Source organism: Crotalus tigris, unplaced genomic scaffold, assembly GCF_016545835.1.
Source record: "Crotalus tigris isolate CLP2741 ecotype Arizona unplaced genomic scaffold, ASM1654583v1 scf7180000017800.2534000, whole genome shotgun sequence".
NCBI lineage: Eukaryota > Metazoa > Chordata > Lepidosauria > Squamata > Viperidae > Crotalus > Crotalus tigris.
The window spans coordinates 1142501-1158386 of record NW_024096645.1 but is presented as its reverse complement, the minus strand read 5'-3'; the positions used below and the strand labels follow the sequence as shown (position 1 = coordinate 1158386).

The window sequence follows — 15886 nt, the reverse complement described above, 5'->3', positions numbered from 1 at the left end:
AAATCACACATATGGGATAGGCAGGTGTATAAATTTAATAAACAAACAAACAAACAAATGAATAATCTTTTCTTTACATACTGGTCTAAACCCGAAGGTGCTTTTTCCAAAAGGCAACTGGACTTTCTTGGTTTTCCCTTTGTAAATATTTTGCTTCTCATCCAAGAAGCTTCTTCAATTCTGAAGTTCTAAAGCAGCTTCTTGGATGACAAGCAACATGTTTTCAAAGAAAAAGAACCCCAAGAAAATCCAGTTGCCTTTTGGGAAAAAAAAAATACCTTTGAAACAACTATGATCTAGATGATTGAAAATATCCATAGACACATACTGGTCTAAACAACCAGCAACTCAGACTAAAGATAGTAATTAGTAGAAGTTTCCTTAAAGAAGGTTAAAATAAATATTCTCTCAATATATAGAGTCTAACAATTTTTATATACCCCCTTTCTCAATTTGTTATTAAATTGCTAACAATGTGAATGAACTAATAAACAAAAACCTGCTATAGAACTTGGTGCTATATATCCAAATTATTCCTTCACACTCAGATGGAGTTTGCCTATTTCATATTAATCATGAATAGTCTAGATAAAAATGTGATTGGCTGAATCATACAGATGTAATTCATTTGCTGTTACCACCGAACACAGAAAAAACTATTTCATTTTTTAAAATCTCAAATACATTTTAAGTAAAGTCAATGTGAATTTCTAAATTAAAAAAAATAATCTTTAATGTGATCTATGTGAACTAATGTGATCAGAAAAGGATAATGACTCAGGATATTAATTAGAAAATTAATTATAAGTCCTTTTTGGTAGGACTTCCAGCCAATGTTATGAGAACAGTACTCACCACAATTTTAGCTGGATCTGCCATCAGCATTCCTTGGAAAACCTTAGAGAGATCCCTTAAATTAAATGTGTAATGAGATTTTGCTGGAGTGGGCAATAGTTGGGATGTGATGGTTGAATACACATATATTGTAGCATCAACGAGAGGTTCATTCAAATCTGTTATTTGAGGGCATCCAGCTAAAAGAAAACAAAATTTCTGATCAGTCTTGCAGGGAGGACTTCTCAAAAGAGACAAACTGAATATTGGTTGCATGACAATACAGAAATCTGGCATAGGACAAAGCAAGATAAATATTTCACAAACAGATTAAGAAAATATTCTATTATCTTTATTCCTGAATCTACTTTGTACCAAAGCTTTATTTGTTGCTCAATGTTCAGTGTTAAGGATATAAGGAATGTTTGTGATGATGGCAGAGATTTGATGACACAACAAAAAGAGAGCGCATATAATAAGGTCCATTGTGAGGGATGAATGTTTGTTGAAAGAAGAGAAAATTTGCATTTAACAGCATTCTTCTATCCTCTGTATATGAAAGAGAGAGCTGGTTATTAGGAAAAGGATAAAAGTAAATTGAAATGAAGTGGGAATAGTTTGAGTGTGTGCGCTAAAAAAAAAGAGAATCAAGAAAGGATGAATGCTGAAGGAGAGTTCATTGAGGAACATATGAAACATGAGGGACATACAAAAGAATTACCTTAAGATGGTTTAGTCACATAGAGAAGGAAGGAGAGTGCAAATACACGAAGGAAGATAGAAAGGGAGATCAAGACCAAGTGGAAGTTCCAAAAAGTCACGGTTGGACTGAGTTAATATAAAACTGAAAAAGGAAATCCTGAGAAATCTAAAGAATAAAAGTCCATAAAGTATAAAATATGGAACAGTACATGGATATTATAGAAAGAAGATGATTTCTCACTGGCTCAAGGTTGACTCAGCCTTCCATCCTTCTGAGGTGGGTAAAAGGAGGACCCAGATTATCATCACAGGATGTAAGCTGTTCCAAGTGAGGCAGCCTTTTGCAATTCACTGATGGTGATTTTGTCAATGCCAATAATGTTCAAGTTGTGCTCCAGAGGTTTTGAGATTGCTTCTAAAGCATGTAATACTATCGGTACTGGTAGAGTCTTGGCTTTCTTTTGCCACAGTCATTCTACTTCTATTTACAGGTCTTTTTATTTTGTGATTCTCTCCATTACTTTCTCTTTTCTCTTATCTCCAGGTATTTCAACATCCACCATTCAGATTTACTTGTCTTTCTTTTCAACAATTGTTAAGTCTGGGGTGTTATATGACAAGTGCTTGTCTGTTTGAATACTTAATTCTCAGAGCCCTTTAGTGTCTTCATATTTTATTATTTTGTCTATTTTGTGGTCCCACCACTTCTTGTTTGCAGGCCAGTGATATTTCTTGCAGATATTCTAATGCAACATTGCTGCTGCTTTGTTATGCTGTTATTTGTAGTGAGTCTGCATTATTATGTTTATAATTATTATATTACTATTATCAATTGTACACAAACTCCTTGCTTTCATTTAATAAAACCCAAATCTGAAGGATGCATCACAAATTTTATAAATAAGTAATTGAAAAAGTATATTTCTAAAATGTACCACTAATATAATTCATATTTTAAATTACTTACGGACTGGCTCTCTGTAACATATTTCTCCTAGTTTTCCAGCTAAAAATCAAGGGAAAAAAATAAAATGTTTAATTTTTTTACAAAAAGTTCCATCTTCAAAACAGAAAGGGGGGAAGTTATTTTGTCCCAAAGACACTCTGCCTTGGAAGGAAACTTGTTGGCCTTATCTGGAAAGTTGATTTTTCTCTTGGTTCTGCTCTTGTTTTGCTGTGCATCCCAATATTTTTCAGCTTTTTGGTACAAATAAGCTTTTGCTTCAGTTTCAGCTACAATCTAAGTCTGTTAAGAAGCAGTACCGACTTTGAACCTAATTTTTATTATTTCGAGCAAGCTTTGCAAACCCTGTTGAAAGAAGTTGTTCAGACTGATAGTCTTTCTTTTTATAGCTCTCATTTCTGATTTAATAGAAACAGAAGCAATGGCATACAGTTACAAAAAGCTTTCTAGGTAACAATGTGCACACTATACATAATGAAAATGTAGAGGAAAACATTTGCTGAATGGGAGCAAAGTAACTTTTATTATTCCAGGAGCTATGATGCTTAAAGGGTACTATACTTTTTAAGTGCTATTTTTAAAAAAAAAATAAAAAAAAATCTTTTACTGGCTATAGAGAGTTTTGAAAAGTTTATGGTAGAATTTTTATTTTATTATTTGTGCCATGCCTTTATTATTTTTACAAATAACTCAAGACAGCGAACATATGCACCTTCTTCCTCCTGTTTCCCCACAAAAACAACCTTTCAGTGTTCTGAGGCCAATGGAAGCAAAGATGATTAAAGATTGGCTTCAAACACATTTGTGTGAGATTGGGAAGTGGAAATAGAGTACAAACTCTGCCAGGTTGAAGTGCCCTCTCCCTCATACAGACAAGAACACATTGTTTATCTTGTACTCACATATACATGCCAGTATCTGGGATGAGCAAGAGAAATTGTAGAGAAGGGAAGATTAAAGTTGCAATCCCTTCCTCATTACCTAGTAGCCAGCAAACAGGGCCAACTGGTGATTCAGGAAGAAAGTATTTTTCTTCTGGATTCCCAGCTTCCTGACTGTGTGCTGGGAATTTTTCTCAGCACAGGTAGTCTTCATTTATTGACTGCAATTGGGACAGGTTATTAGGTCATGAAGTGATGGACTTGCTAAATGAAAAATCATATGACCGCCATCATGCTTAAAAATGTATACAGGACAACACATAGTAACTCACTGTAATGGCAAACACAGGACTGAGACACACACAGAGAGAGATGCTGTAAAAGTCATAAACACAGGCATTGGTCCAAAAGTTACTTTTACAGCATTGCCTTAACCATGAATGGTTACTCTCTGACACAATTGCTAAGCTAGGGCTACCTTTATGTAAATATATCTGGATGTGTTTCCTCTTCATGCTTTTTCAAAGGAAAACATGTACTGATTTATTTGCTTGTTTATTTGTTTATTTAAATTTGGGGGGCTGTCCAACTCCAGGGGACTTTTCTCAGAGAATGGCAGGAATGCAGATGAAATTTCCCACCAAAAAGGAAAAGGGGTATCTTTACAAACTGTTTGAAAGTGGTCCTAATGCTGACTCAACTTTCCTGGCCCCTTCCATTTCTCAGACAGCTATGGCTGCAGTCTTAGGGAACTAGAGAAAGCATCACAAAAGCCTGACTTTCCCCGCCAGTGGCCTGAAGAGGGGGCTTTTACACCAGCTTGCATAAGGACTCTTGTCATGCTGTTCAGGCCTTACAAATGGCAGAATGTGGGGGAGTTTTTAATGACCAGCTAAATGTTCCATACATTCTGGAGCTAACAGAAGCTTGAGAAGCCAGGGAACATAAACATATTTTTCTTACAGTACCTATAAGATGTACATACCTTTACACATCCCTCTTGAAGAGGGAATTCCTCAAGTACATAAAAACTTGAGATTATGTAAAATGTCTTATTTTTCAATGGCCTGATTTTGCCTCTCACTCCTCATTGTATGGTAATATTCCATACAATAAGAATACTGAACATGCAATCTAGCATTTATCTGTCGGTATCTGACAGTACTCTGGAAAAAAGATAACATAGCATATGACTGCTTTATAGATTCTGTTATGATTTCAATGTCTGCCCAGACAGGACTAGCAGTCCAAATAACAATCTCTTGGAACAACAGGATATACCTCCCAAAAGTTATAGATCACCTAAGAGCAGAGCTAAGAAAGAGAAAGAGAAAGAACCCTGCTTCATATGACCCACCCATCCAACTGCCAAGAATACTGGAGAAGATTTTCTTCTTGCTGCTGTCCTCCATCTCAGTGAATGAGAGATAGTTGAAGTGGCGCGTGAGGCGTGGTGTAACTGCATTTCTTCCTCCCCCTGGTGGTCCCATAGCACCAATAAAGTTAATATCCACTAATTTCTTAAAGGTACCTGAAAACAAGCAAAAGCATGCTCAAGATGAGTGAATCATTAAAATATCACACATGTCAACGTGCTAACATCGGATGTTCTTACTTTGACAACATATGGAGATGCATCCATTCCCCTTTACTTTAACTTTTTATTTTAGAGTTAGAATTAGATGATACTGGGGGCGGGGAGGAGGAATGTGCATGGGAGATTAGTTAGACAAAACAATATTGTATAATGGTGAGAATCAAGACTGTTTGTAATAAGAGATGATAAGACATAGCGGGATGAAGAATTGGGTGGAAAGCCAGCATTTCAAACTAATTGGAGAATGTGATTTATGACTGTTAGTTAGAGGAGGGAATTGTGCTTTGATATTGTGTGCTGAGGGAAGGGGAAGCCAGATTTTGGCTTGGACTATGTACATGCCGATGTATTGATACTCGAATAAAGATTCTTTAAGGTAAACAATGCCTCGAAGTTCTTTGAAGAGTTTCATATGTCGGAACCATGACAACACACACACACAGCAGACAGATATGTCAGTATACCAGTACAGATTTAAAACCGACTTGCCAGTTCTGAAAAAAAAACAGTGTTTTGTACAGAAATTAGATACAGAACTTGTGTCTTACCAATTTGTTTCCTATCATACCAGCCTTTATGATCCATCCACTGCCGAAGAAGCTCAATGGGTGGCTGGGCACCATAGGTCTCTAATGCTGGCATGTTCAGATCATCAATGAAAAAAATGAAATACCGGCCAAGTGGGGGGCCGAAAACTCCCTTACGTCTGCATTTAACAAGACAAAAATAAAAATTACTGGGTGGAATACAGGATATATGATAATACTTGTTGGAGATGTATTTATTAATATATATATATATATATATATATATATATATATATATATATATATATATATATATGTAGGTCTTTGGTTGTTCGGGTTTTCTCCCGCGTAAAATTGGAAGTGTCTTGGCGACGTTTTGACGAAGTCCCATTCGTCATCTTCAGGCTGGTGTTTTCAGCTTCGTGCTTCGAGCAGCAATGCTGCTCGAACATTGCTGCTCGAAGCACGAAGCTGAAAACACCAGCCTGAAGATGACGAATGGGACTTCGTCGAAACGTCGCCAAGACACTTCCAATTTTACGCGGGAGAAAACCCGAACAACCAAAGACCTACATACAAACACCCGCGAAAACCTCAGAAAACATATATATATATATATATATATATATATATATATATATATATATATATATATATATTACATATATACTATATTTAATATATATAGTATTAAATATTTAATATACTGCCAAGAATATATTAAATATGTTTAATATATTCTTGCCAGTGTATGTAAGGTATAATAATGCAATTTTTTTTAAAAAAAACATTCATTGTATGGTTAAAATTAAGCAACAAACAATCATAAAATCCTCCAACTAAATGAACAAAACAACAAAAACATAATTAAAAGGGTACACGATGGTGCAGTGCATGACCTTAGGACAGTGGTTCCCAACCTTTTCTATACCTGTACCCCTAGAACGCTTCTGATATATTCTTGCACCCCTTACGCAGTTTGAAATAATGGCAATGAATTATGCATATACACTATAATTTTGAAAACCCAAGTTTTTGCCTCCCCCCAGAATATCGTTTCACACCCTCAGGGGTTACGAGCACCCCTGGTTGGGAACCCCTGCATTAGGAGAAGTGTCTGCAACAGAATTCAATTTCCTGAAGACCAACCAAATGGGGACTAGCCTGAATTCTGCTGGGAAGCTATGCTCTGTGCTGCCATGGGTCTGTAGAATTATTGGTATAAGCTCCCAGTGCCAAAAGTAAGAATTTATTGTAAGTGAAAAATGATTTATTGCTCAGATACTTCACACATCTTAGAAGAGTTCTTAATACAGAATTTTTGCAGTTCTTCCACATTTCTTGATAACACAAAGCCCCTCAGTAGGGTAGGTGTAAGTTATATTTTCAATTTTACAGAAATGTCTTACAAATGTACTCATAAACAATTTATGTCATATATATTTATGTTCTTTGAAGTGCACATCCACAATCATGTGTTTTTATCATTTGATTTTATGTGATCTGATTAAAAAACCATTCTGAATAGCAAGAAATAATATTATAAACTCAGTGACAATTATTGATGTAATAGGTACACATTCCAGCGACCATATTTTTCCAATATTCTTTTGCCCATATTACTAACTCCAAGGTTTCTTTTTGCCACACATCACATGAGAAGTCATTCCTTAACATTTGGTTCTTATTTCAAGCTTTTAAATTATAGGCAGATCTTCACTTGCAACCATTCGTTTAGTGACTGTTCAAAGTTACAGCAGCATTCAAAGAAGTAACTTATGTCCATTTTTCACACTTATGACCATTGCAGCATTCCCATGTTGGTCAAGTGATCAACATTCGGACACTTGGCAACTGGCAAGTATTTATGATGGTTGCAGTGTCTTGATCACCTTTTGCAACCCCCTGACAAGCAAAGTCAATGCGGAGGCCAGATTCCCTTAACCATGTTACTAACTTAACAATCGCAGTGATTCACTTAACAGCTATAGAAAGAGGCAATAAAATAAAGCAAAAGTCACCTAACAATTGTCTTGCTTAGCAATGGGTTTTGGACTTAACTGTAGTCATACGTTGTGGACTACCTATATTCATTTTAGCAGATTTGGAAAGCAAAATCAACTAATATATATAGAAATAAATAAAATAAACAGGAAGAAAATTAGAGAATTGTTTTAAGAGAGTGCCTTTTATCCAGCTTGCTGTCAATGAGATCCTGGGTTTGGTTGGCTGAAGTTCGAGCAGAGAACATCAGAAAATGGCTGATATATTCTAATGGCAGGTTCTTCAGAAGCTTGTCTGCTATAGTGAGTGTTTTTCCAGTTCCTGTGGGACCAATACAAAGAACCTGTATATGGAGAAGAAAATTGTAATTATGTATTTGTGGATAACACTTGCCAAATATTCACGCACCCCCCCCCAAATGGTGCTTAATTATAACTTTTCTGCCCAGCAAAAGTCAGATAAAACATGGAAAGATTAAATAACTTTTAAATTACAATGCCAATCAGAAATGCAAGAATAGTGCATTAACAGTAGTCATGTTTCTGGCTACTTGAGAAAAGTGCTCCCAATAGTCTAATTGTGCAACAGAATGCTTGCATTAGTATAATATTAATTGTACCTATTTGAAAATCACGACACACACATACCGGTTTGTGATTAGTCAGTAACATTTCTAAGAGGTATGCCATTTGGACAGTGTTCATTGTAGGTACAATAATATCACAATAGCTGGTATCAGGCACCATTGTAAACTCTGTAGAAGAATCCATCCAATTCTGCCAGGATATCTAAGAGAGATGGAGGTATTGATGAAAAAGAGAGATTATACAGTTTAAATTATCCTGTATCTGATATAGAAATGGATTTGCAAGTTCTTACCCTTCTAGCTACAGTGATATGCATACTTAAAACGCTATTGTGTCATTGGAAAAATGATTGGCCTTCATCAAATTAATATTAATCACAATCATAGGTGTGCTGACTCTTCCCTAAATACCGCTTCATCCAAACTGAGGACTTCTTGTCAAAGAAGATTTGGATTTAGGGAGGAAGTAAAATTTACATGGTCATGGAAACGGGGATGGATGTATTAGTGACTTTACTTTAAAAATGATCCTCCTTTCCAGTATACTTTGAAAATGAAATCATGGCAAGATGTACTTTGGAGAGAAATGCCATCTGGAGCAGTGTTTTTGATGCCATTAGCATCCATTAGCACAATCTCCACAGCTCAATCAAAGAGGCAGAAAGAGATGCTCCTAACATAGTAAATTTCTGATGCTCCGCCTCCGCTTCCCCTAAAACAAACAAACAATCAACCAACAACAAAATCATTATAGCCTTCTCATGAACTATAGGAATTACTCCTTCAATTTTATACCCACACATACGCAGATGCCACATGCTATCTATCAACACTTCCTCCTCCAAGGTGTGTGATTAAACCAAACAAAAGAAAAGGGAAGGAGTTAAGGAGATATGCACATGGACTGAAATATATTTTTAAAAGTAATGAACGGAGGCTAGTTCTTAATAGCTATTTTATAATTAACAAGCCATGGCTTGCAGGCTGCCTCCAGCTAACAGCCTCTCTCTTTCTTTCTTTTTTCAGCCCCTAGAAAAGACTGTAGTAAAATAAAAATACATAGGCAACTGCTGAATAATGGTAGTGTGATTTCAGGCTATTTTCTTTTCTCTCACTTTCCCCTTTATTTTTGCAAAACAAAAACAGAAATTAGAAAGAATGAAATGAAAACAGCACTTAATGCTGTATAAGTGTTTTAATGCTTTTAAAATTCTCCTTCCCCATTTTTAAAATGTTTTTTTCATTGATGCTATATATAATTTTTTATTGATTCTCTCTATATAATTTGTAAAAGAACATGGTTCATTTAAATTCTGGTTTATATTTATGTCCATTTGCCTTTGCGAAATATATCCAAAAGTCATAGGATTCCCATCTGCAAATAAATTTCTAGTTCTATAAAATCCTGTATCTTCATGTAGCACCAGCTCTCTGGAATTGGTGTCTGAGATCCAGATGCTTCCCATCCTGATACAATTCTAGAAGACCTTAAAAACCTGCCTCTTCTCCCAGATTTGGGCTAGGTTGACTGGAGAACCTTGTTAAGTACATGATCAATTGTGGTGACTGGATCTATCATCAGTTTATTGTGATGCTTTTATCTGGGTTGAATATTTATTGTTCTGTTTTTATTCTGTAAACTACTATGAGTCAATTGGAATCGGAAGATGTCTAGGTCAAACAAACAAATAAACAAACAAATAAAATCTCTGACAAAAAGCCCCTTTGTCCTGACCTTCAGGAAATTAATAAAAACCTGGTTGTTTTACCAAACCACGGGAGCTGGTTGGATGGAGCTATTCTTTCTAAGGATGATTTATTTGTCCAAGTGTGTCTCATTTTTTGCATATTTGCATACTGTATAATTTTGTTTTAACTTTTGATTTGAATTGTTTTTAATCACAAGTACATATTGGGAAATTGTACACTGCTCAGATTAGAGCAGCCTAGAAGTCTGGGGAAAAAAAGGAAGGGAGGCTTTCAAGGTGCTTTTGGGTTGAAAGAATTAGCAAGTGACATCACCGTTGCCTTGGGGACACCCAGTTGGGGGCTCCTTTCATGTACTTGGCAGGAGCTGGAGTGAAGGACAAGAGCTCAACCCTGCCCCCCTGGCAGCTCTCGGGTCTCAAACGTGGGCTTGCTAATCTCCTGTCTAGCATTCCAAACACTCAAGCCACAGTGCTCCTGTACTATATTTACTAAGCAAGAAAGAATAAAGAAGCCTCATATTAAGGGAGCAGACCTGGAGCAAGATTACCAACTTGAATATCTTTCTTAGTTTATCCAAGCAAATCATCAACGACTTTGGAAATGTTTTATTTTACAGAAATTCCTTGTTAGCTTGAAAATAAGGTTTTTTCTTCCCTATTTTAGAAGCTGAGATAATAGAAAGTTTGCTGGCAAATGTGAACAGAAGGTTGCTGCTAGAGCTTTAACTTCCCCTTGTTTAGCCTCTGTTGCTGACTTTCATTAAAACATTGTCAGGGATTTTTATTTTACTTTACTAAGGTTTAGGATTGGTTATTTTAAATGCTGCATAGCTCTGCCCTAATTATTGCTTCTACTGGTAGGTATAACTGATTCATTATAACAATGAACTTATTTTCAAAAGCATTTCCAATAACAATTTGAAAGTAAATTGAACTTGTACTGTCAAGTGCTTTAAAAATCTGGTGGGGAAAGACAGTGACATTTTAATATAATGCTATGTAGTTTTAAATTTAATAAAATCCATTCTATTTTTTTAGAATAGAACTATACTTTGGAGCAATGTGTATTGTTTATGAACACATTAAACCTTTCACCAGTATTGTAGCAAATGTATTTTAAAAATTAATTTAACAAAGCAATAGGTCAATATGATTATGAGAAGAGTCTTTGACTTGAGAATAATGAAAAACTGAATTTATTTCAAAAAATCCTGAATTTTTGCCCCTAGGAATATGGCACTATGTAAAAAATACAGATCATTTTCCCATTAGCATAGCATCTTTTAGAGTAATTCAGCCAATATTGTACTAAAATAACAGTAAAAATGATAGATTTCTATTATTTCATTGATGACTGGATGATGCTGTAAGACTCACTTTAAGAGCCGTTGTTGTGGTTCCGGCTAATGAAACATTCCAAAGAACTTCCAGGCATTGATTTTCCTAAAAGTCTTTTATTGTTACAAAATGTCGGCACAAGCACAACGGAGGGATGCTAGGACCTAAGTTCTCTTCCTCTGAGCAGTTAAATTATCAGCATGTTCCCTCCCTAAATTAGCCGTCATATCTCACACTATCCAATTAGTGTGAAGGTCAAATGTTTTCTTCCTCTTTCTTTCCCGGGCGTTACCCCCAACGCCCCTTCTGCTCTTTATTAACCCCATATTTACCAGACAATTCTGCATATTGTCAAAAGCAAGAATATACAATATTTGCAGCGTTGACAGCCGTTTTATGGTGAGATAGGCAGCAAATAAATAAATAAAATAAATAAATAATAAGGAGCATAGCCATTTGTTAAAGATTGGAGCTCTTTAAAAAAGTTACATATGACCAAAGAGGGTATTTCCACATGGAGTCCTTGCATTACTCCAGTATCATATCAAAATGTTTGTGATCTCATATGTGCTTGGTAGATGTGTCCGTTTATTCCCAGCTCAGAAATGATGATGCGAACTCACATTTGAAATGCTGAGACTTATCCATGGGCCATTTCTTCACCATCAGTGGCATTTGTGTCACCCCAGTTTTGATTTTTGGTGTTAACCTAGCCTCTCCCTTCCAATAGAGTCTAGCCACCAGAGCATCATGCTGAGATACTACCGTTTCACTGCTTAGCAACCAGTCAAAATAGTGTATTGTTAATCAAATGCATATAAAACAGACCAAAAATGTGGATGGGGGATAACATTGTTTGAATGTTGAAGGGGATCCTGATTGGTTCATGGTCTTGTTTCAGTTTGGAAGCTGATGGTAGCATAGAAGTTTACTGTTTGCCTTTAAGCTCCTTTTGAGGGGCTGGGGAGTAAAAATGGTAGTGATATGGAATTGTCTGGAGTCTCACTAATATTGACTGTGAGGTTTGATAGACATTAGTTATGCTCAGAGTAGGTTTTTACAAAAGTTGAATAACAATTTGCTTGTTCAGTCATTTATTACTGGTGTTGCGTCCTTCGCGAAATGGCAAGACACAAGAAGCAGGAAACTCTTTATTCTTAGTTCAGCTTTACCGTTAGAAGACACTGGCAACGCCCAAAACTCCTGGCCTCTTATATAGGCCATCCCCGGGTCAATCTGCAACTTTTGGCGCGCCAGCACTTGCGCATGCGCACAAGTACTGGCGACAGCAACTTGCACCTGCCCGGGACCGTTTGCAATGCCCCGAGCCTGCTTGCACAGGCTCAGGACATAACACCCCTTCCCCCCGGGCTAAAACTATTCCTCATACCATAATAACACATAACTCATTTCTTTAGTGTAGTGCCATGCTCCCCAATACCAGGTATTCCCCATTTTCCATCAGCCTCAGTGCTCTACTTTTCTACTAGCTCTGTTTTGCCAAGAGAGTTACAAAATCCTCCAAATACTTAGGAGATTTCCTTGCTCTCTGTGACCTCCTAAGTTCTTGGTGCTTGCCAAGTACCCTTTGACTGAGAGGTGATGCGTGCCTGTCCCCCCTATTTTGCCTTGGGGGTTCCCAAGGGCTGTGCTCCACTGCCTGGTCTGCTTGCTTGCCCACCGGGCTCGTCAGGCCAGGGCTTTTTTCTCTGTGTGACCTGGTTGTCCCGCCTAGCTGTAGGCTCTCTGGCCCTTCTAAGTGACTGTCACTGTTGGGCGTTTCAGTAGAACCTCCTAGGTCTGTCCAAGACTTGTCAGGAGGCTGTCTGTCCCCTGAAACCCGTTCTGTGTCCGGGCTTGTGTGGTTTTCAGTACTGTCCCAAAACTCAGTTGTCCCCTGAGTGAAGTCAGAGGTGTTGTAGTCGGGATTTGGTTCCTCGACCACCTCCCTGTGTGTTTGCCCCCTTCTGGGGACAGGGGTAGTGTTGGGCCAACTAGCAGGATTGTGTGCCAGCTCTCTTGCAGGGTATGGATTGTTGGGATGCTCCCGGGTATTCTCCCTGACTGGAGTACTGAGTGCTGCAGGGTGAGTAGTGATTATGCCCCTGGGGTGACTCCCTGGCTGGAGTAGGCGTTGGTGCCTGGTATCTAGTTGGGCTCCTTGAATTCCTGTTTGGAGCACTTGCGGAATCTTGAGATGGGCTGTTTATAGTTTCCCCATTGATAATGGGCATCATTCCTTGCCCCTCCCTTTGCCCAAAGGGTTCCCCCTCCCCCCCCTGGAAAAGACCCAGGAGTCTCAGCGGGAAGGTCCCGTCGAGGGCGAAGTTGGTCAATGTGCTGACGCAGGACACGACCGTTGTCCAGGGATACCTCGTAGGACAGAGGACCCGTGACCCTGGATATAGAAGCGGGGACCCATGTATGACCAGGCCCGTAATTACGAGTCCAAACCGGGGCACCCACAAGTAGTTGCCTAGGTGCCCTGGGGTGGGAGACAGAAGGAGGCAGTCTGTTCGGATGCAACCGGTCAAGCTTGGTAGTCAGTTTGCGCCCCCAACTAAGTTCAGCTGGGCTTCTCCCTGTAGAAGTGGACGGTGTGGTGCGATAAGAAAGGAAGAAGTCAGCCAAGCTGTGATGCCAGTCTCCGTAGGTGAGTTTCTTCAAAGCGTCCTTGGTGATGCGAACCATGCGTTCAGCCATACCGTTGGTGGACGGGTGGAAAGGTGCAGAGGTAGCATGACGAATCAGATTAGCCTGCAAGAAAGCTTGAAATTCGGAGGAAGTGAATTGTGGGCCGTTGTCAGACACAATGACGTCTGGGAACCCGTGTGCAGCAAAAATCCCCCTCAGTACCTGAATGGTCTTTGCAGTGATGTTGGATGAGACAGGTACAACCTCAAGCCATTTTGAATGGCTGTCAACTAGGACCAAGAAGAAATGACCCTGAAAGGGCCCAGCTTAGTCAATGTGCACCCTAGACCATGGAGACTGTGTTTCCTCCCATCTATGTACAGGAGCTTGGGGCATTTCAGGGCGCGAGCGTTGACAAAGGTGGCATGCGTGCACCTTAGCTTCAATGTCTTTGTCTAGGCCCGGCCACCACAAATGGCTGCGCGCAAGAGCCTTCATTCGTATAATGCCAGGATGACCCTCGTGGAGGGAACCTAAGACCCTAGTCCTCATTGAGGTGGGAATGACAACTCTGCTTCCCCAAAGCAGACAACCCTGAGAGGTGGACAACTCGTTTCTTTTAGACCAGAAACTCTGAAACTCAGGACCAGGACAGTGCTCAGGCCATCCAGACAAAACCCAAGAAAGGACACGTGAAAGTGCGTGATCTGTGCCTGATTCAGCAGCTACATCCCTGGCATTCAGAGGGGACTCGGGCAAGGCTTGGATAGAAAGAAGATTGATGGCTGGCGCGGGGTCAGCTTCTATTACCGGCAGGGGTAATCTACTGAGGCCATCAGCATGGCCCATTTCCTTCCCAGGCTTGTGAAGTAGGGAAAAGTCATATGCAGACAAAAAGATAGACCACCTTAGCATCCTGGGGGAGATGATTTGGGGGGTTTGCTTACGTGTGGTAAACAGTCCCAGCAAAGGCTTATGGTCAGTGAAGACCGTGAAATGTCTACCATATAAAAAATCATGGAATTTTTTAATCCCAGCAACGACAGCTAAGGCCTCCCTGTCTATTTGAGCATAATTACGCTCAGCAGAAGACAATGTTCTGGAGTAATATGCAACAGGAACCTGAGTTCCATCAGACCTGAGGTGGCTCAGTACAGCTCCTACCCCATAAGGGGAAGCATCACAAGCGATGCACACAGGAAGGGATTCATTGAAATGTGCAAGTACACTGTTAGAAGTGAGTAAGGCCTTGACCTCATTGAAACTTGCCTCATGTGTTTGTGACCACTGCCACACTGCCTGTTTATCTAATAGCCTGTGAAGAGGCTCAGCTACACTAGCCTTATATGGAAGAAAGGAATTGTAGAAATTCAGAAGGCCCAGAAAGGCCCAGAAAGGCCTTAGACTTTGGCCTGGGGGCATGCATAATAGCTTTTAGTTTGGATTCAGCAGGGTGAATCCCAGCAGCATCAATTTTGAACCCCAGGAAATCAGTAGAGGGCACCCCAATTTTGCATTTGTCCTTTTTAAGTTTGAGGCCTGTCTTCCTGAACCTTGACAGGACAGCCCTCAGCCTTTCAGCTAAATTGTGTGTGGAGTCTCCTGCAATTAAGACATCATCAAAGTAGGGGCAAACCCCTGGTATACCCCGTAGTGTGTTTTCCATTACGCTTTGAAAATCCCAGGAGCGACATTTACTCCAAATTGTAGCCTCTTTACCTTGAAGGCCCCTCTGTGGTCACAATGGTCTGAGCTATAGCAGCATCGTCATCAACAGGCGGCTGTTGATATGCTTGAGCTAGGTCAAGCTTTGCAAAAACACGCCCCCCCTTGAGGGAGGCCAGAATATGACTGACCACAGGAACAGGATAGGCATGTTGCTACAATGCCTTATTCAGAGTGCATTTGTAATCAGCACAAATGCGAATGTTCCCATTTGCCTTGAGAGGCATGACAATGGGGGTCTCCCAAGGACTGGAGTCAACAGGTTCTAGAATTCCTTGTTGGATCAGTTTATCCAACTCAGTGTCAATTTTACTCTTTAAAGCAAAAGGGACCCTTCTTGCTTTAATTCTAATGGGAGTGACAGTGGGGTCTAGCTTTAATGATA

General features: G+C 39.2%; 1 protein-coding gene across 7 annotated transcripts in view; it reads right to left on the bottom strand.

The window, feature by feature from the left end:
* DNAH1 (dynein axonemal heavy chain 1) overlaps positions 1 to 15886 on the bottom strand; it is a 197113-nt gene that overhangs the window by 49024 nt on the left and 132203 nt on the right. For all 7 annotated transcript variants that reach the window (XM_039342601.1, XM_039342602.1, XM_039342598.1 and 4 more), the window contains 6 exons: positions 8157 to 8297; positions 7692 to 7852; positions 5527 to 5684; positions 4739 to 4912; positions 2504 to 2542; positions 856 to 1034 (listed from right to left, as the gene is read on the bottom strand). In XM_039342601.1, coding sequence (XP_039198535.1) covers positions 856 to 1034; positions 2504 to 2542; positions 4739 to 4912; positions 5527 to 5684; positions 7692 to 7852; positions 8157 to 8297 — 852 coding nt within the window. The remainder of the gene's footprint in view (positions 1 to 855; positions 1035 to 2503; positions 2543 to 4738; positions 4913 to 5526; positions 5685 to 7691; positions 7853 to 8156; positions 8298 to 15886) is intronic.